At 39.5% G+C, this 21,204-nt stretch overlaps 1 protein-coding gene across 2 annotated transcripts in view; it reads left to right on the plus strand.

The window, feature by feature from the left end:
- The first annotated feature begins 985 nt into the window (after window positions 1-985).
- The window catches only part of LOC134343552 (transmembrane protein 196), a 32,950-nt gene continuing 12,731 nt past the window's right edge, over window positions 986-21,204 (plus strand). Inside the window, exons 1-3 of one of the 2 annotated variants that reach the window (XM_063042291.1) lie at window positions 986-1,290; window positions 9,220-9,276; window positions 12,514-12,765. In XM_063042291.1, the coding sequence (XP_062898361.1) occupies window positions 1,129-1,290; window positions 9,220-9,276; window positions 12,514-12,765 (471 nt within the window). In that variant the 5' untranslated portion in view covers window positions 986-1,128. The remainder of the gene's footprint in view (window positions 1,291-9,219; window positions 9,277-12,513; window positions 12,766-21,204) is intronic. The other variant, XM_063042292.1, reaches the window with a different exon arrangement.

Below are 21,204 nucleotides of genomic sequence, written 5' to 3' on the forward strand. Positions count from 1 at the left end.
CGACTTTATGGGGTTCAAACATATAGAATTATAGAAATAGAATCATTAAGGTACAGATCACAAATGTTTTTGGTAGTTGGAGATACAAGGAGGACAATGGTACTGACAACTTTAAAAATTGGGCAGGGTCAAGTCCATAAACTGAACTGCCTGCTGAGAATTTTACATTTGAGAGTTTGGGGGAATGAACTGAAAGAAGCTGCAAGGTCAGGGCAATGTCACAAACAAGAGAAAATCTGCAGATGCTGGAAATCCAAGCAGCACACTCAACATGCTGGAGGAACTTAAAAGGCATGGATAAAGAGGTACAGTCCAATGTGTTGAACGAGGGTTCATGTGGTTTAGAATCAAACAGATGATTTAGATCAGCTAATTTTTCCTTGGCAGATATAAGTCTGGTCAGTAGGAAATTAAGACATGGATGTGAGTTTCAGTAGTAAACGTACTGAGTGGGTAAAATGGATATTAGAATTGCATTTGACAGCCTTGGTGAAGAGAGAAAATGCTGTCCAAAGTTCATCTGGCGCCGTTGAAGAAGGGAATGGGGATGCAAAACTGAGTTCCAGAAAGATTGGATTTGTCACTTTATTGATTCAAATAAACGCGCTTGTTGATGCTTTAGCGAAGTTCTGCTCTTGCAACTTAAGGTTTAAGGCATCTATCAGACCAATAAATCAACCATTTCGCGTTACGCTATGCAGATGTGTCAGCCTGTCATCTGGCCGTGGTGGATTGAGCGAAAGCAGTCGTGACTGGCAGTGTTTTTTTCTGTCAACCAGCTGCTTCGACAGAAAATCTGTCGATGTCTAAACGACCGTGAGTTCGCAGCCGTCTGGCGAAAGACTAGCGCCGTGCGCTGCTTCAGCGAGAAAGGTGATTTGCCCAGACGCGGCAAATGACATCTTGGACAGCCTCCACTGTAATAAGTCTCCGTGCATTTTGGCAATGAGAGGGTGTTATTACTGGATGTGGCTGTACATGCATCTCTCCATCAGTTGAAGAAACCGATGGAAGCTTTTTAAAGGGGAAACATTTATTTATTTATTTATTTATTCATTGGTATATTCAGTTGTGTGGCAGGCGTGTTGGTTGTTTTCCTTCTCTCGAGAGAATGCTGGTGGGAGCACCATGTGCACCAGGGGTCAGATCATTGCCAGTCTCTTCGTGCTCTCCGCTATGGAAATAGGCTTCGGGGTTACGAGCGTGGCTTTGGGCGCGGTCACCATCGGGAGGAGCCGAGCTCGCCGACCCCAGCTCGGGGACTCTTCACCGGTATGGAGCGGTGTTTGTGTACGTTGCAAACTGTTTCTCCTGCATTTCTTGTATTGCGTTTGGTCTCGGTGAATGTTTTGCGTTTAGTGCGATCTGGGGAAACTAAAAAGGGTGTTCACGTGCACCGGGAAGGTGGAAAGAAGTGTCTCAAAGCTTTCTGTTCAATTTAAACTACAACGAGATCAAATGGATTAGAAGGCACTCTGACCGAGTTTGCTTAAGGTGCATAGATTGTTAGCCTCACGTTAACTTTGATTAGTTCACTTTTATTTCCCACACAATGGATATAATTGTACATTATGTAAATGAAGGTGATTACGAGTTTAGTGCACCGGATGTACCTGCAAATTAAAATGGGACGATGCGGCCAGTCCATTAAGAATGGACATAAATTAATGTATGCTCTTAAAAAGACAGAATTTGCGGAGTTTGATATTACATAAAAATAATAAATTTGGATGTGGCTGAAACCTGTACCCAACCTAAACTAGTCCTGCATAACACCTTTCTATTGGCTTATTTCAGCTTAATACTCTAATATCTGCAACACTTGCCGGGAATATTTCGGAGCCAGCGCTTCGTTTGAAAACTGCAGCGTGCAGATAAATTGTCGCTTGTGACTTTTTGCCTGGAGCTTAATTTGATGACAGCATTCATCGGGCGCTGTAGCTTGTTAGTGAAAAAGGATGGGACCTAGGTCAGGTTCCAGCATTTCTGTAGATTGTAACCAAGTTGTCAATTGCTGCTTGGTCAAAAACAGTAACGTTGTTACTTGTCTAAGCCGCGGTACCAGAGGCGATGAGGGTGCGATTGTCAGACTTAAGCCCCCGCTCGGCCTCAATCCAACAGTTGAGAAGACACCCTGTACTCCAAACACCCGACTGGGTTCAGATGATCTTTGCCGTTTCTAATGTGTGTTCCGCAAAGTCCATACTATTCAATTAGCATGTGCTGAATATACATTTCTAAATAACTTTCACCGTTCAGTTTCGGATCAACTTTTAATTGCACCGAGCTATATTTTTTGAAGTTTTGAGTTTTGATTTGGTGCCTGAATAGTGGAGTTGCATTTTGTTTAAAAAAAACCTGGTTAATATCTTAAACTATTTCAGGTGAAAGCTGGTTTCTAGGTTGGCATGATTGAAAATACTTTATTCCTTTAGTTATCCTTTGTACCGCTGGCTGCTGGAACACTGTGCCGCCACGATGCAATTGTCAATTGTTTCAGAATTTGCCCCTTATTTATCCTGAAAAATACTAGATATACAGTAGTTAGTAATGTTAGCAGTTAATGAATAATTTTATTAATTAAAAAGCTGGGTACGTGTTTGGCAGCATTTCTTTTTGAGGTTTTCTTCCGAACAGATTGTTTCCGGAACATGGGGAAGCATTTGGTTACAAGACGCGATTTTAAAGGGGTTATAGGGGAAAAAATACTTACGGTCCACAGATATGGCACACCTGTCAAATTGCCATTTTACTAATAGAAACAAAAAAAACACTCGTTACAAACTGCACAGTCGTTAATGTGCTTTATTTTGGCACAAAGATGCTTGGTTGATAAATGTTCCTACACTTGAACATGCTTTTGGTTGTATGGAGTTCTAATTCAGTTCTTTGTTGATTATTTCACAGCTTTGCTTGCCATCTCTTGGTTGGCAGGTTATGGGAGGCTAGGAAGCACGAGTCAGGTTCTGGCTATGGTGACCACTTCCTCAGCAGTCCCATGGCCAACTTCACAGTGTTCTCTGTTTTTCTGTAGTCCAGTGACCAGACTGCCAATCCTGATCATGAAGTCTGCTGTGCTCCGTGTCCTCTTACCACCCCCCCACCCCACCCCATGCATAACCTTTTACACAAGTTATCTTCTGAGTTTGCAAATGATTGTCAAAGGGTGTGGGTGTTTATTTGCCAAAAAACGGCAGTGGACACAAGATGCACTCAGTGGCCGCTTCACATCTGCACACCTGCTCTTTAATACAATTATCTAATCAGCCAATCATGTGGCAGCAACTCAGTGTATAAGAGCATGCTGACATGGTCAAAAGGCTCAGTTGTAGCTCGCACCAAACATTAGAATGGGAAAGAAATGTGATCTAGGTGACTGACCATGAAATGATTAGAACATAGAACACACAACAGTACTTCACAGCATCAGGCCATTGGGCCCATAATGTTGTGCCAAACCAGCTAAAAAGCAAATCAAAAATACACAAACACTAATCCCTGTGTCCATAGCCCTCCATCTTCCTTATATCCATGTGCCTATCCAAACCTCTCTTAAAAGCCTCAAATGTGTTTGCCTCTGCCAACATACCAGGCAGTGCATTCCAGGCATCCACCACTCTCTGAGTAAAAAAACTTACCCCTCACATCCCCCATGAATCTATTCCCTCTCACCTTCAATGTATGTCCTATGGTATTAGACATTTCAACTCTGGGAAACAGATAATCTCTGTCCACTCTATCTATGCCTCTCATAATCTTGTAAACCTCTATCAGATCTCACCTCAGCCTCCGGTGCTCCAGAGAAAATGACCCATGTTTATCCAGCCTCTCATGATAGCACATACCCTCTAAACCAGGCAGCATCCTGGTAAACCTCTTCTGCACCCTCTCTAAATCGTCCACATCCATCTTGTAGTCGGGCGACCAGAACAGTATGCAATACTCCAGATGTGACCTAACCAGAGCTTTATAAAGTTGCAACATAACCTCTTGTCTTTTGAACTCAGTGCCTCAACTAATAAAAGCAAACATTCCATAAGCCTTCTTAATCACCTTATTGATAGCAGTCCTGAAAGTTAAGGAGTTGTGGTCACTTTTCCCTAACAGCTCACCCATTGAAAGGTCAGTCACCTGGCCTGGTTCATTACTTAACACCAGGTCCAGTACAGCCCCTCCTTTCATTGGACTGCCCACAGATTGATTTAAGAAACCTTAAACACTTAACAAATTCTGCCCCATCCAAACTCCTTGCATTAAGAAGGCCCCAGTTTATATTAGGGGAGTTGAAATCCCCTATTATTTTTACACATTTCCTTAATCTGATTAGGCATCTGTTCCTCAATGTCCCAGTGGCTATTGGTTGGTCTGTAGTACAATCCCATCAGTGTGATTACACCCTTCCTATTCCTGAGTTCCACCCAAATGGACTCAGTGTCTGACCCCTCCGTTATGTCTCCCCTGGGTGCAGTTGTGATATTGTCCCTGATTAGTATTGTAACTTCCCCACCCTCAATTTTACCTCCCCCTCTGTCTTGCCGTTGCAAGATGAGGTGGTTTGAGCATCTCAGAAACTGCTGATCTCCGGGGATTTCCATACACAGCAGTTACGTTTATGAAAAATGGTGAAAATAACATAAAAATATCTAGGCAAGACAGTTCTGTAGGAGAAAAGGCTATTGAATGTATCTTTGTGGTCTTTTGCTGCTGTAGCCCATCCACTTTAAAGTTCTATGTATTGTGTGTTCCGAGATGCTCTTCTACACACCACTGTTGAAATGCATTGTTATTAGAGTTACTGTCGCCTTCCTGTCAGTTTGAACCAATCTGGCCATTCTCCTCTGACCTCTCACCAACAAGGCATTTTTACCCACAGAACTGCGGCTCACTGGATTTTTTTTTTTTTTGTTTCTTGCACCATTCACTGTAAACTCTAGAAACTGTTGTGCACGAAAATGCCAGGAGGTCAGCAGTGTCTGGGCCCAACATATTGATAGAGTTACAATAGGGCATGATATACTATATTTCATTGGGAGTTTGAGGAGATTTGGTATGTCACAAAAGACACTCGCAAATTTCTACAGATGTGCCGTGGAGAGCATTCTAACTGACTGCATCAATGTCTGGTATGGGGCGGGGGTACTACTGCAAAGGATCAAAATAAGCTGCAGAGAGTTGTAAACTGAGTCAGTTTCATCATGGGCACTAACCTCAGTAGTATCCAGGACATCTTCAAGGAGTGATGCCTTAAAAAGGGGGCATCCATCTTTAAGGACCCTCATCACCCAGGGCATGCCCTTTTTTCATTGCTACCATCAGGAAAGAAATACAGAAGCCTGAAGGCACACACTCAATAATTCAGGAACAGCTTCTTCCCCTCTGCCATCTGATTTCTGAATGGACATTAAACCCATTAACACTACCTCTTTACCTTTTTTTAAAATTTAGTTTTTGCACTATGTATTTAATTTAACTATATTTACTGTAATTCACTTTTTTCTGTTATTATATTTTGTATTGTACTGCTGCCACAAAGACAACAAATTTCATGACGTAAAACCTGATTTTGATTCTGATTCTGATACTCAAACCATTCCATCTGGCACCAACAATCATTCCACGATCAAAGTCACTTAGACCACATTTCTTCTCCATTCTAAGGTTTGGTTTGAGCAACAATTGAACCTCTTGACCATATCTGCATTCTTTTATGCATTGAGTTGTTGCCATATGATTTGCCGATTAGTTATTTGCATTAATGAGAAGGTCTACAGGTGTGAAGTGGACAAGAGCGTATTTTCAGCTCTATACTGCCACATTACTGTGCCTGGAAATTACACAGACATTGCAAGAAACACCTCTGCCTAGTTTTTAAACTTCCTGCTTTTTATATATCACATACAAAGTGTACCAGCTTCTCAGAGTTTTGGACATCTTTCCAGAGTTTCATAGCATAGCAGCTAAGTACGCTGTTATTGAAAAGCAATGACAATGGTTGTGACCATCACAGCATGTTGAGCTGATTCTTCCCCTCCACCCCCCCCCTCGCTTTCTACAGGGATCCCTCCCTACGCGACTCCCTTGTCCATTTGTCCCCCCCATCCCTCCCCACTGATCTCCCTCCTGGCACTTATCCTTGTAAGCGGAACAAGTGCTATACATGCCCTTACACTTCCTCCCTTACCACCATTCAGGGCCCCAAACAGTCCTTCCAGGTGAGGCGACACTTCACCTGTGAGTCGGCTGGGGTGATATACTGCGTCCAGTGCTCCCAATGTGGCCTTCTATATATTGGTGAGACCCGACGCAGACTGGGAGACCACTTTGCTGAACACCTACGCTCTGTCCGCCTGAGAAAGCAGGATCTCCTAGTGGCCACACATTTTAATTCCACATCCCATTCCCATTCTGACATGTCTATCCAAGGCCTCCTCTACTGTAAAGATGAAGCCACACTCAGGTTGGAGGAACAACTTATATTCCATCTGGGTAGCCTCCAACCTGATGGCATGAACATTGACTTCTCTAACTTCCGCTAATGCCCCACCTCCTCCTTGTACCCCATCTGTTATTTATTTTTATACACACATTCTTTCTCTCACTCTCCTTTTTCTCCCTCTGTCCCTCTGACTATACTCCTTGCCCATCCTCTGGGTCCCCCCCCCCCTTGTCTTTCTCTCTGGGCCTCCTGTCCCATGAGCCTCTCATATCCCCTTTGCCAATCACCTGTCCAGCTCTTGGCTCTATCCCTCCCCCTCCTGTCTTCTCCTATCATTTTGGATCTTCCCCTCCCCCTCCCACTTTCAAATCTCTTACTAACTCTTCCTTCAGTTAGTCCTGACGAAGGGTCTCGGCCTGAAACGTTGACTATACCTCTTCCTAGAGATGCTGCCTGGCCTGCTGCGTTCACCAGCAACTTTGATGTGTGTTGCTTGAATTTCCAGCGTCTGCAGAATTCCTGTTGTTTGTGCTTTCAACATTCTATTGGTTTCTCTGAGATCCCTCCTCATTCTTCTAAATTCCAGCAAGTGAAAGGTCCAGAGGCTTCAATCGCTATTCATAGCATAACCCTATCATTCCCATGTACCTCCTCTGAAAGCATCAACACATCCTTTCTTAAATACCTTTCATGAGATAGCATTTCTTAGAGTGTTTGTGAGAAGCTATCAGAGTGTGCAGTTTACTACAGTCATTGCAGATCATGATGAATTATTTTTGTTTGACTGATATATTTCACTGAAGGTGTAAAAATTCATTTCAGAATAATAGTTCTAAATAGTGTAACAAAACTTATATTAGAGAAAGATGAACTATCATGCTGTGACTTCAACAGTGATTTAATTATAGAGATGTAGTTTCATGATTTTATTGATCATTGCTTCTGAGTGGAAAGATTGTTAAGCTTGAGTCTGGAATATTGTGTGCACATTTGTTTTCCCTGCTTGAGGAAAGACATGCACTCTGGAGGGAGTGTTACATAGAAACATAGAAACATAGAAAATAGGTGCAGGAGTAGGCCATTCAGCCCTTCGAGCCTGCACCGCTATTTATTATGATCATGGCTGATCATCCAACTCAGAACCCCGCCCCAGCCTTCCCTCCATACCCCCTGACCCCTGTAGCCACAAGGGCCATATCTAACTCCCTCTTAAACATAGCCAATGAACTGGCCTCAACAGTTTGCTGTGGCAGAGAATTCCACAGATTCACCACTCTCTGTGTGAAGAAGATTTTCCTAAAACAGAGGATTACCAGATTGATTCTTGTGATGGAGTGAAGTTAGTCCAATGAGGGGAGATTAAAACGACCCGAGCATTAGAAGAATGATTGGTGATCTGTTAGACATACAAATTTATTCCAGAGCTAAACAAAATAGATCCAACAATGATGCTGCTCCGGCTAATGATTTAAAACCAACCTTTACCGTCCCATTGGAAGACGTCATCACTCATGATTGAGATGAAAATAAATCTCTTCATCCAGAGATAGTGAACATGGAACTTAGACCAGTACTGCTCAGTACAGGCCTTTTTGGCACAAGATGTTTTGACAATATTTTAACTTACACTGGATCAATCTAATCCTTCTCCCTCTCAACTCATTGCCCACTCTTTTATTTTCATCCATGTACCTATTTTAAATCTCTGAAATATCCCTTATGTACCTGCCTCCGCTATCACCCCTGGCGGCGCGTTCCAGACACTTACCATTCTCCGTAAAAAACCTACCTCTGACATTCCACCATACTCTCCGCCATCACTTTAAAATTACGCTACCCCATATTAGCCATTTCCGCCCTGGGGAAAAGTCTCTGGCTGTCCACTCTATCTATGCCTCTTATCGTCTTGTACACGTCTGTCAAGTCACCTCCCATCCTCTTTCACTCCAAAGAGAATAACCCAGATTGTTCAATCCATCCTCATAAAGCGTGTCCTCAAGTCCAGGCAGGATCCTGGTAAATCTCTGCACACTCTCTAAAATTTCCACACCCTTATAATGTGGCAAACGGAAATGAATACAATGCTCCAAGTGTGTACTAACCAGAGTTTTATAGAGCTGCACCATTACCTCGCAGCTCTGGAACTCAATCCCCTGACAAATGAAGGCAAGCACACCATATGTCTTCTTAACCATCCCATCAACTTACGTGGACGCTTTGAGGGATCTATGGACGTGCCCCACGATCCTTCTATTCTTCCACATTGTTGAGAATCCTTCCATTAACCTTGTACTCTGCTTTCAAATTTGACCTTCTGTAGTGTATCATTTCACACTTCTCCAGAATGAATGCCATCTGTCACTCCTTGGCCCAGCTCTGCATCCTATCAATGTCCCACTGTAAACCTCGGCACAATTTCTGCATTACCCGCAGTCTACCCACCTTCATATTGTCTGAAACCTTTAAAATACTGCATCATGAAGGCTGTAGCTGTTTAAATGGTAAGTATATTCAAGACAGAGATTAAGACATTCTTGAATATAAAAGGAATCAAGGGATATGTGATTTCAGGAAACTGATGCTGAGCTGAAAGACCAGACAATCTTACAGAAAGGCAGAGTATGCATGAGTGGTCCACGCTTGCTTCTGTTATGTTATTGGAATGCAATGTTCCAAATAATGAGGTCACAAGCTGAAGCTTTATTGCTGGCGGCATTATGAAAAAGATTTCTATTTTATTACATTAATCATTCTGTATCTCATATGTCTTTTCTTCTTTCCAGTTTTTAATCTGTGGAATATGTGGAATTGTCTGCGCCAAAAAGAAATCTGGTCGGATAGTGAGTAACCTATTTAAAAAACATGCTTCAGTACTGTACCTCTTAATATCCATCATGTAATTACCATTATAGTTCTTTCAAAGTAAATCCAAAGCTACAAATTAGCGTACATACTGTTCTTCATAGCTGCCCATGCATTGAATTACTCATTTGGGAAATACAGTGGATTTCAGTTAATTGGGACACCTCAGGACCAATACATTTTGGCTGCTCCAATTAGCCAAAGTTACGTGGAAATAGTTAAAAAGGTATAAAAATGACAAATACCTTTTAACTGAGCAGGAAATTATGTACTTAAATGAAAAACAGAACAGATTTGAATACTACCAGTACTACTACAGTTCTGAAAAACTATTATTTCCTAATTGTTATTAACAGAGGAATTAATCCAGTGTATGCTGTGATGTTCTTTCAATTAACTGTAAATGAACAAAATCAGCGCGAATACCTAGTGTAGATAATGGATTGCCTTCATACAATCCTTTCGCTATGGCATTTTTCCAACTCTTCATTTTAATTATAATACATTCAAGGTGATTGTCGATGCCTTCGAGTTCTTCATAGCTCCTAAATTGTTGAAGTAGTAAAATGGCTTCATTTTCACTCCCGGCCATTTCTGGCATCTCTAAGCCTCAGTGACTGAAAGTGCGATGAGATTAACAGTCCTCAATTGTCTTAATGCTTACTTCTCACCAACTATCAGCAACAGACATCACTACCTTTTGAACACAAAAGTATGCATTTGACGCTATTTCATAACTGTTCGCTCTAAGTGCGGTGTAATGTCTAACAGCCACACAAGTGCATGCACCTAATGCTAATTAGAAACTGTTCAGCAACAGCCTCCTGCCCCAATTAAGCAGCATAGAGTCCCAAATAACCGAAGGGAACCCAGTTATTTTCTTGATTAGTTTTTGTTCTTTAAGAGTTGGGCCAAATAAGCAGCTGCCCCAATTAACCAATCGACCAAATAACCGGAATCCATTGTATTTTTGCTTTGTATATTTATGCTACTTTTAATATAATATTACTAGTTTTACCCTGAATATGGAATATAGGTTTTGTAATGGATCAAAGTCCCGTTGTAACATTGCCATTTGAATGAAAAGAAGTGAAAACAGATACTAGTTCCTTCTTCCATGCCCTGACCTATCTTTGAGACTGTTCCACGATCCGACAAGTCGTTGATTTGTCTCGAAACACTTTGTTTCTAATCAGACGATTTGTTTTTATTTAATACTTTGTGTAAATATTTTAAGCATTTAATAATGAAATTAGAGTCACAGAATGCATGGAAGTAGACCCTTCAAAACAACTCCGCCACAATCAAAGATGCCTGCCTACGAGCTAATGCCACATACCTGTGTTTGGACCATATTAGTTTGTTATTAAACATTGTAATTTTATTTTTTATTATTATTGAGGTACAGCACAGAGTAGGCCGTTCTAGCCCTTTGAGGGCCCAGACCATCAACCCCCAATTTAACCCCAGCCTAATCACAGGACAATTTATAACGATCAATTAACCTACCAGCCGGAAGGTCTTTGGACTGTAGGAGGAAACTGGAGCACCTGGAGGAAACCCACATGGTCACGGGGAGAACGTACAAACTCCTTACTGGCAGCAGTGGGAATTGAACCCGGGTCACCTGTACTGTAAAGTGTTTTGCTAATCATTACACTACTTTGCTGTGCCAATGTATGCACCTCTATCAGATCCTTTGGCAGTTCATTTTGTGTACTCACCACCCTCTGTGAGAAAAACCTGCTGCTCGGGTCCCTTTTAATTTCTTCCCCTCTCACTTTAGACCAACACCCTCCAGTTTTAGACTCCTCTTACTTAAAAATACTGTGACCACTCACCTTACCTTTGACTCTCGTGATTTGATAATGTCATCTCTTAGCTGAATCCACTGAAAACAGTCCTATCTTACCCAGTCTGTCCTCACAACTCCCAGGAATATCCTTACGAGTCACCCTCTCTCGCTTAATCACACACTAGTTATAGAATAGAGACCAGAAGTCCATGCACTATTTCAGATGTGGTCTCACCAACACTTGTGCAGCTGTAACAATCCTTTCGCTTGTACTCAGTGCTCTGCCCAATGAAGACAATTGTGCTATAGAGTCATAGAGCCCTGCAGTTGAAAAACAGGCCCTACAGACCATCTGGTCCATGTCATCCAGGTTTTCTCCCTCATCCCATCTACCTGCACCTGGAACAGAGCCCTCTATACCTCACTTATCCATGTACCTATCCAAATTTTTCTTAGATGCTGCAATTGAATCCGCATCTACCACTTCCCCTGGCAGCACACTCTACGCTAGCTTTATCCTCTGAGTAAAGAGCTTCTCCCTCATGTTCCCCTTAAATATTTCACCTTTCATCCTAAGCCAATGATCACCCACACTGAGGGGAAAATGTATTCATCCTCTCACCTTATCTATTCCCCTCATAATTTGTATGCTTCTGAATGATCTCCCCTCATTCTCCTATGGTCCAGGTAATAAAGTCCTAACCAATTCAACTTATCCCTGTAACTCAGGTGCTCAAGTTCTGAACAACATCAATGTAAACTTTTTCTGCAACTTTTCAAGCGTATCATTAAGCTTCATCCTCACCATAGCTAAATATGTTGCCATTTTCATGAAATTGTGCTACTCCTGGATGACAGATATTCCTCTTTGGACTGATGCCTGGATGCAACCAGTGCAGAGATCAGACTTATTACAGATTGGAAGTAGGTGGGCAGGCTTCTTCAGGTTCAGTAGCAAGTGCCACAATACCAGCTACAAGATTAGGACAACAATTATAACCAGCGCAGAGATCAGACTTATTACAGATTGGAAGTAGGTGGGCAGGTTTCTTCAGGTTCAGTAGCAAGTGCCACAATACCAGCTACAAGATTAGGACAACAATTATAACCAGTGATGTTTAATTTTTGTTAGCATTCGTTGAATCATAATTCTGTCTCTTGAGTATTGAAAATCACCTGTTGAAGAGAATAATTATCACTTTGGGAAATTTCAAATAGCATTTAAGGACTCTTCCATAAACTGAATCATATTGAATTTACAGACACTAATATATAAATGTAATTAATTAAAATAAGATTATTATGCTTAATTTCTAAACTTTCCTTTATGTCAATTAATGGAATATTTATTTTACCTTCTAATATTATTTCCAAATTGCTGGTGTGATACCTGATTTTAATCCTTCCTGTTCCCTACCAGATGATATTATTTTCTGCCTGTTGTATCTGTGGACTGATCGGAGGAATATTAAATTTTCAGTTTCTGCGAGCAGTAGCAAAAAGGACATTTACTTACCCCATTTATCTTGCTTCCATGTCAATGGCATGTCTGGGCATTGTGGGGTGTACACTGTCTGCCTGGCTCACTTGTCGGCTGGCCAGCAACGAGCAACAGAGAATGTTCCTAGAAAGAGATCACTCACTGCACCACTCTCATGAAATGACAGAAAAAGTATGTAACCTTTTGTAACTAATTTTATAAATTTGATACTAACTTTCTGAACCCTGCAGCAGAATGGAAGTAAGAAATTTATATTTTTATTTGAATTTGCAATGCTTGATGCTGTAGAAATATTTGCAGAGAAAACTGTTTACTATTTCTCAAAACCACTTTTGTATTATCATAATAATTGGATAATCTGATCTTTGATTCAAACAACTGCATGTATAAGGTGTCAACTAAAAAAAATCAATCCAAGCCAACTGAATACTGCGCAAATTGTGACTCTAGCATTATATAAAATTAATCACTAAATTATTTTACAGGATGCAAGGGGCAATTTGGCCCATTTTCCTTGTAATATTATTGTTGCAAGCATGTAATTCTGAAATTATGTCGTTATTTGTAAGAATATAGATGATTTTTGTTCCACTTTTGAGTTGTTTTTCTTCTTCAGTTTTTTTAAATGCATTCTTTGACCTTTTATTACAGGTAGCTAGAAGGTGAATTTATTTACCTACATGTGACACTTCCATGTCATTAAGACTTAATTCTACTTTTATTTAAACTCATCCATGACCTGGATTTCAAATTGTAAAATGCCTGATCTCATTCAACCTTATTTCTTCTTAACATTCATAGAGCCTTAAGACACCTAACCATTCTTTTTCTCTATTTATATCGTCTTCTCCTCTACTCTTTGTAGTTTAGTGTACTCTTGCACCACAGATTCTTAGTGTTTGATCTAGGTGACTTTTCTTTAGATTTTTGTTAGAATGGTATAATTTGGCCTCAGCCCTATTGATTGTCCTTGTGAAAACTCAGCACACTTTCTTCAGTTCCTCTTCCAACCCGCCCCGGTGAACCTGCTAATCCACCATGAGAGAAAGCATTGCTGGGACTCCTAATCCCACTGCTGCATGATATGGCTTCCTTTTTATCATTCTAAACACTGAAAATGCTGCACGTGATACAAACTTTAAAGTCACAAGAGCATTGTTTCATTTTTGTGCAAGCTGTATAATGCATCAAATATTATACCTAGATCCAGCCCACTTCTAGCCAAAACTGTCAACCCCAATAAGTGGGTTGAAGAAGACCCACAAGATAAAATTCCATTTACTCAGACTTGAGGTATGAGCAAAATCCAAAGAATTTTGTTCTGAAATGGACTGGATTTCAGGTGCACAGTGCAATATTCAGTCAAAACTGTCAATACACAAACAGAATTATCGCTAAAACAAGAAATTCTCCATTAAGTAATTTTATGATGTGCCAATTTAAATTGTACCTTATCTTGTTGCTTAAACAATTAGCAAATAATAAATTTTTGTTGCATTTGATCTCTATGTAGTTAGAATGACTTGGACATAGATAGACATTGTCAGAATTAACTGATCACCAAAAATGTGGTTTCTGAAAATAATTGTTAGAAGTAGGAGCAAATTAAAACAATCTATTATGAAAACTATACAATAGTACTTCAGTCATGTCAGTCATCTAATGCAAGTATTGGTATTTAGTTTAAACAGCTGTGGTAACCATTACAGCTAAACTCCTAACAATTGCCTGAGAATGTAGGGCTTAGCTTCAACAAAGGAAATCTTAACATGCGATTGATGATGTGTGAGCTTTTTTGAACTCTCAGTGAGACACCTGATATTTCTAGTGGGGAAGTATAGCCACCAAGTACAAGTGAGAAATTGGGAATTTAGTCTCAATTGCTAGAAGGATGTATGTATATACAATATTTGGCATTTATCTGAAGATGGACATCTGTAACTGCAAAATCTAAATACAGAAAGAGTAGGAGAACAGTAATAGCACAGGCATTTGTGTCAAAATATTGGTATGGTTAATGGGACTTTCATTATTTAAGCCTTAATGATTCATCAATTTCAAGTAAAAGCAGAAACAGGTTTAAAGTAGTAAAATAATTGTTTTCTGAGTTACTCTACCTCCCTGATTTATATTGCTCTTCTCCTAATGATTTATATTGCTCTTCTCATCAACACAGTAATATTGCTAACGTAAGCACCCCTAGTCTAAATGTTTGTTGTTTTTTTTTGGAAAATAGAGAATTAACACAAGTAAAGGGAAAGATTTGGGAAAGGGATAAAAAAAATGAAAAAATTAAGTAAATAAGTACATAGGGATTGGATAATTATGTCTGCGGGCAGGAACAAGCACGAACAAATTGGGATATAAACACCTACAATGGTTGGTATATAGGCTTGTATGCAACATTTTGGACCAGTGGAAATGGTCCAGAAGGGTTGTATGGAAACTATTATTACCATTTTTCTTAACAACTAATTTCATTACTTAGCCTAATAGGTTAGATTTACCACAGTACATAATTATCTATTTAAATGTTTATTTTGCTTTTATATCATCTCAATGTGTACTTAAGAATGTATAAATAATTGTAGTTTTATACATATAAAAAAATGGAAAAGGTTATATGTGTGAAAAAAGTACAAGAAATGCATTGATTGGCAGTAATTTCCTGCACTTGTGCAGCAAATACAAGCCAAAGTTACCCAACCCATTCAAACTATACACACTGCGTCTTAATTACAGTTAGTTGATCTCGCAAAATGAAAAAAATATATACTAATGCAAGTTTGGTGCTTCAGGCCTTGAGATTATAATTGAAGGAGGTTTACAAGACATTAAATTATATTAAGATGTCTGTTACACTTTTGTTTTGTCTTTTTCCCTCTCTCAATTCAATCTATTATCTTTTTCTTTCTCCTTATTTACTTCATTTGGAATTGAATTCATCTCCTCTACACTTCCTTCTCAGTTTCCATACCATTAATTGTACAATCATTGGCTTAGACAGTTGCTTGTCCCATTCATTCAAGCCCTAGGTAATGTTTTTTTTGTTTTTCCATGTACATTGATTCATTTGCTATTCTTAAATGCAAAAAAAGTCAAATCAATGATGCCATTAATGATGGACACTACTTATCAGCAAGTAATTACTTGAATAGTGAGTTACAGAGTTATGCAAATTACTTTATACATGCTATTGAGAGACTGTAAACAACAGGACACACAACAGAACATGGGTGAATTCACCATGTCTCAATCCTCATTATTTTTATGTTTAAAGGCAAACCCAGCACATAATAGGCGGGCAGTAACTGCAGCTAAATGATGGACTTCAGACCATAACAACCTGACCCTATAGGAGGAAACTACTGTCGAACTATTCAGGAGAGCTTGAAAGGCATGGGATCTGTGGAGCTTGGAGGCAGCATAGAAATTATGGTTTGTCCCATAATATTCAAATACTTATGATTTGCAGTGTGTTACATCATGATGCCCATTCTCTTTGGCTCTATCTAAGTATATTGAACAGCACGCCACAATAACGCTGTGCTTTCATGGACGCAAGGACAATGCATTGATCTTGTGATATTGCATTGTTATACCCTCACAAAGCTTTTAAGTTTCCCCATTTGCCATAGAATTCAGCTGAATTAGAAATAAATAATCATCAAAGCAGTTTTTTTGACTTGTTACATTTGAGTAGCACAGATTTATGCTAGAAAATAGATAACAAGATCAAAGGAAACACTGATGGTACACAACAATGAGTCCCGATGATGAATGGTAAAATTAGTTGTGGTCAATAAGCACAAATGGTGCTGAGCGAAGGGCTATTATAGTGTTTGCACACCTAAACCACCTGAGATGAGATATTATTCCACCTGCTCTGCTGAAGTGTGAGATATCTGTATAATATGAAAGAGCCAAGCACATGGATGGTTAGCATTATCTCTAATGTTAGTGAAAGTAGTTTTCCGCATTGATACTATTATAGAACAGCAGTTGTAATCTGGTAAAATTCTTGGCCCATTTGAAGTGTGTCTCATGAAAGCTTCCTTACTCATATGAAGCCTCTATATACCAGGGAGCTGTCCTGGCCCAGCTTCAACAGTTATGAGAAAACACAAGACATGGATTCCATGTCATCATTGATGCCTAATGGTCTATACTCAAATTGATTATTAGGTATAATTATCAGTTGTCCCCTGACACATCCATGTTGGAAATAACAAAACAACTACAGGAATTTTTATGTGCTGTTCAGCTTTATCAAATGATTTACTGCAAACCACAGACAGAATGAACCCACAGCCTGAACTCTTATGAAAGCTAATTTATGCTGTAGGCTTATTCAGAAACGGTATTCACACTATTCACACGGTAGGCTTATTCAGAAAGTTAGAAGGCGTGGGATCCAGGGAAGTTTGGCCAGGTGGATTCAGAATTGGCTTGCCTGCAGAAGGCAGAGGGTGGTGGTGGAGGGAGTACATTCAAATTGGAGGATTGTGACTAGTGGTGTCCCACAAGGATCTGTTCTGGGACCTCGACTTTTAGTGATTTTTATTAACGACCTGGATGTTGGGGTAGAAGGGTGGGTTGGCAAGTTTGCAGACGACACAAAGGTTGGTGGTGTTGTAGATAGTGTAGAGGATTGTCAAAGATTGCAGAGAGACATTGATAGGATGCAGAAGTGGGCTGAGAAGTGGCAGATGGAGTTCAACCCGGAGAAGTGTGAGGTGGTACACTTTGGAAGGACAAACTCCAAGGCAGAGTACAAAGTAAATGGCAGGATACTTGGTAGTGTGGAGGAGCAGAGGGATCTCGGGGTACATGTCCACAGATCCCTGAAAGTTGCCTCACAGGTGGATAGGGTAGTTAAGAAAGCTTAATGGGGTGTTAGCTTTCATAAGTCGAGGGATAGAGTTTAAGAGTCGCGATGTAATGATGCAGCTCTATAAAACTCTGGTTAGGCCACACTTGGAGTATTGTGTCCATTTCTGGTCACCTCACTATAGGAAGGATGTGGAAGCATTGGAAAGGGTACAGAGGAGATTTACCAGGATACTGCCTGGTTTAGAGAGTATGCATTATGATCAGAGATTAAGGGAGCTAGGGCTTTACTCTTTGGAGAGAAGGAGGATGAGAGGAGACATGATAGAAGTGTACAAGATAATAAGAGGAATAGATAGAGTGGATAGCCAGCGCCTCTTCCCCAGGGCACCACTGCTCAATACAAGAGGACATGGCTTTAAGGTAAGGGGTGGGAAGTTCAAGGGGGATATTACAGGAAGGTTTTTTACTCAGAGAGTAGTTGGTGCGTGAAATGGACTGCCTGAGTCAGTGGTGGAGGCAGATACACTAGTGAAGTTTAAGAGACTACTAGACAGGTATATGGAGGAATCTAAGGTGGGGGCTTATATTGGAGGCAGGGTTTGAGGGTCAGCACAACATTGTGGGCTGAAGGGCCTGTACTGTGCTGTACTGTTCTATGTTCTATGTATGCTGATAAAAAAATGCATCCTTTGGAGCAGGACAGTGGGCTTTGTAGTCAATCGGGAATATAACTTTCAATTAGGTGAACTTAGGCATGCATCAGGATATTCACAGTGAGTAAGGAGAAATATGTAAAACAAAGGAAGCATAGTATGATACTGTACAGCATTCATTCTCTTTCCCTACATGCTAGTTAGTTTTCTCTTTTAGAGCAGAAAAGAAAGTTTATTTGCTCAAATAAAAATAGAACACCCATTCTCTGCAAGAAATAAGTATGTGGATCAGACAGTAATTCTTTGCTTGAAAGCCTGTATAATAGAAAATTATGACAATTATTAAACCAACATTAAAAATAAATTCTTGCCCAATATTCCAAACCTAAGATCTAAATATTAATAATACTTTAGACAGTGACTATATTGTTTAAAGATTTACATTTGACCAGATCATGCTGAGAAAATAACTAATAAGGTGTTAATTTTCTCTCCTGATATTAACATGCTGACTAATCGATAAATTCATGAGCTTCAATATTCAAAACTTCAGCTAGTTAGTTTGTAACATTCCACTGTGTGATTTGCAAATACTGTCTTCCTGTCTTCTTTCAGAAACTGCTAGGTTTTCATATTAATTCTAAATTAGAATCTGTAGTTAATTCTGTTAGTGAATGCGTTAAATCTGTTTTCACAAACTACTATAGTTAAAAAGAGATGGAAATATTGGATCTGATAAGCATAGTAAGCATTAAAATGTTTAGTATCTTTGAAGTAGATAAATGGCAGACCTAAATGAAATATACCATTATTATTCAAAGCAGCAAGGAAGAAATTGTACAAACTCATCATCATTCTTCAGTCTTCTGTAATTGAAGCAGGCAAGAGCATTGGAGTTTTATTTTACATTATTTAACTAATTGTAAACATAATTTATAGTAATTTTATGCTTTTGCACATCATATAATGCAGTGATTATAACCCCTATTCTGGATTGCCTTCATTATATCATTGATAAATAGAAGGGATAAATGAAGTATGTAGAGGCCAGTTAGGTTAAATTTTGTAGAAGATAAACTATGAAAATCAATTCCAAGAGACAGGTACACTTTCATTTAGAAAGGGACAAAATAATAACAGACTCCGCATGGGTTAAGCTTTGACTGCATTTTTGAGGAGACAATACAGAAGATTGAAGACAGTGTCTTTGATAGAGACTGCATCGGTTTTAGTGAGGATATTGAATTTTCTGTGTCAGGATCACAAAAAAAACGTTCCAAAGATGCAATGGATGATGCCAAATTGGATGCAAAATTGCCGCAGTAGCCAGATTCAAAGTATAATGAATGATGAGTGTATTTCTGTTTATAAAGAAAGCTGTTACTATTGGACTTTCATAGTTCTCTTTACTTGGTTGCTTGTTTTCTGCATTATATATTAATGATTTAGTCTAGTGTGAAAGGATGATAAAGGAGGTTCTAGGTGACAAAAAATCGACTCTGTGATTAAAAGTGAGGAACAAGTGTTTGGACTTGTAACCATCACCAAAAATGTAAAGTGATCATTTAGGAATTCAAGTGTAGCTGAAAGTAATTTTTGACTTTTCCTGTTCTATGATACAGACATGGGGGGGGGGGGTGTGGGGGCGCGGGGTTCTTTCTTGTACTCGTTATTTACATGTTTTTGTTCAAGGAAGTTATTTTAAGATAAATACTTTCCAAATGTATTTCTTCAGGTAGTTCCTTTCACTCTCTTAATACTCAATCAAAAAAAAATCTTCAAATTCTTATTAGGAATATTATTTCAGTAAAATGACAAATCTCATTAATTGTGCAGCATCCATATCACATTACAAAGGGTGAGTTGAACTTAGACTTATAAAGAAATATAATGTTCGAGGAAACTACATACACAGTTGGCTATATAAATCTAAATATCGTGCACAACTTGCAAATGTACAATAGCTAGTTTTGTCAAATTGGCTTCCTCAAAAATTAAGTATTTTATACCTTATTGGTTATTATTTACCAGAGGAACTGAAAAGGAAAGATCAAGGCAGTGTAGTTAATAAAGAGATAGCCCCAAAAAGTCGAAAGTTGATAGCCCCATGGAAGTTGCTGTGATTTTTGTTGTTCTCCATGGCCTTCTGGAACTGTTGTGCGTGTGGATCGCATCTCTTGTGCAAGCTGATGGAGGTTGCAGTGTGACTCTGGGAATAGACGATGAAGCTTCTTGAAATGACTTTTCATGTGCTAGTCAACGGGGATATTCTGCTGAAATGACTATAGCTGTTTTCTTTCATCAAGACTGTCAGAATTGCTGAGATCTACGGATTCTTCTTTTCCTAGATGAGTGAAATGAGATCATGAATTTGCGTCACCATGTATTTAAGCTGGAATTTTTCCTGCTCCAGAAGCTTCGTTGTTCCTCTGTAACTAAAAGGCCTTTTCAACCTCAAATTTTGTTGTGGGATGGTCAGGAATTCCTGTTGACCAATCATATTTTCAAAATGGCTGATTATGCTAAATATCTGAGGACTTGGCCACTTGGAAGTTGGCAGCTGCTACAGGTTGGCTGCAAATAGAATCTCCATACTGGAATTTCCATACTGACGGAAGATTATAGTTGCGTGCTTAACATCAAAGAATACGCATTGTATCAAGAGGACAGGTAGGTAGGCAGAGGGGATGGCATGGCTCAGTTGGTAAAAACATGAAATCAAATCCTTAGAAAGAGATGACATAAGTTCTGAAGATGTAGAATTGATATTGGTAGAGTTAAGGAACTGCGAGGGTAAAAGGACTGTAATTGGAGTTCTGTACAGTAGTCAGGATAGTGGCTACAAAGTACATTAGGAGATAGACAATGCATGTCAAAAGGGCAATATTATGATAGTCATGGGGGATTTCAATATGCAGGTGGATTTAGGAAAAACAAGTTGGTGTTGGGTCCCAAGAGAGTGAATTTGTAGAATGCTACGAGATGGCTTTTTAGAGCAGCTTTTGGCTGAGCCCTCTGGGGGATCAGCTGTTCTGGACTGGGTGTTGTGCAATGAATTGGATTTGATTAGGGAGCTTAAGGTAAAGGAACCCTTAGGAGGCTGCGATCATAATATGATACAATT

This window comes from Mobula hypostoma, chromosome 3 (genome assembly GCF_963921235.1).
Source record: "Mobula hypostoma chromosome 3, sMobHyp1.1, whole genome shotgun sequence".
In the NCBI taxonomy this organism is placed as follows: Eukaryota; Metazoa; Chordata; class Chondrichthyes; order Myliobatiformes; family Myliobatidae; genus Mobula; species Mobula hypostoma.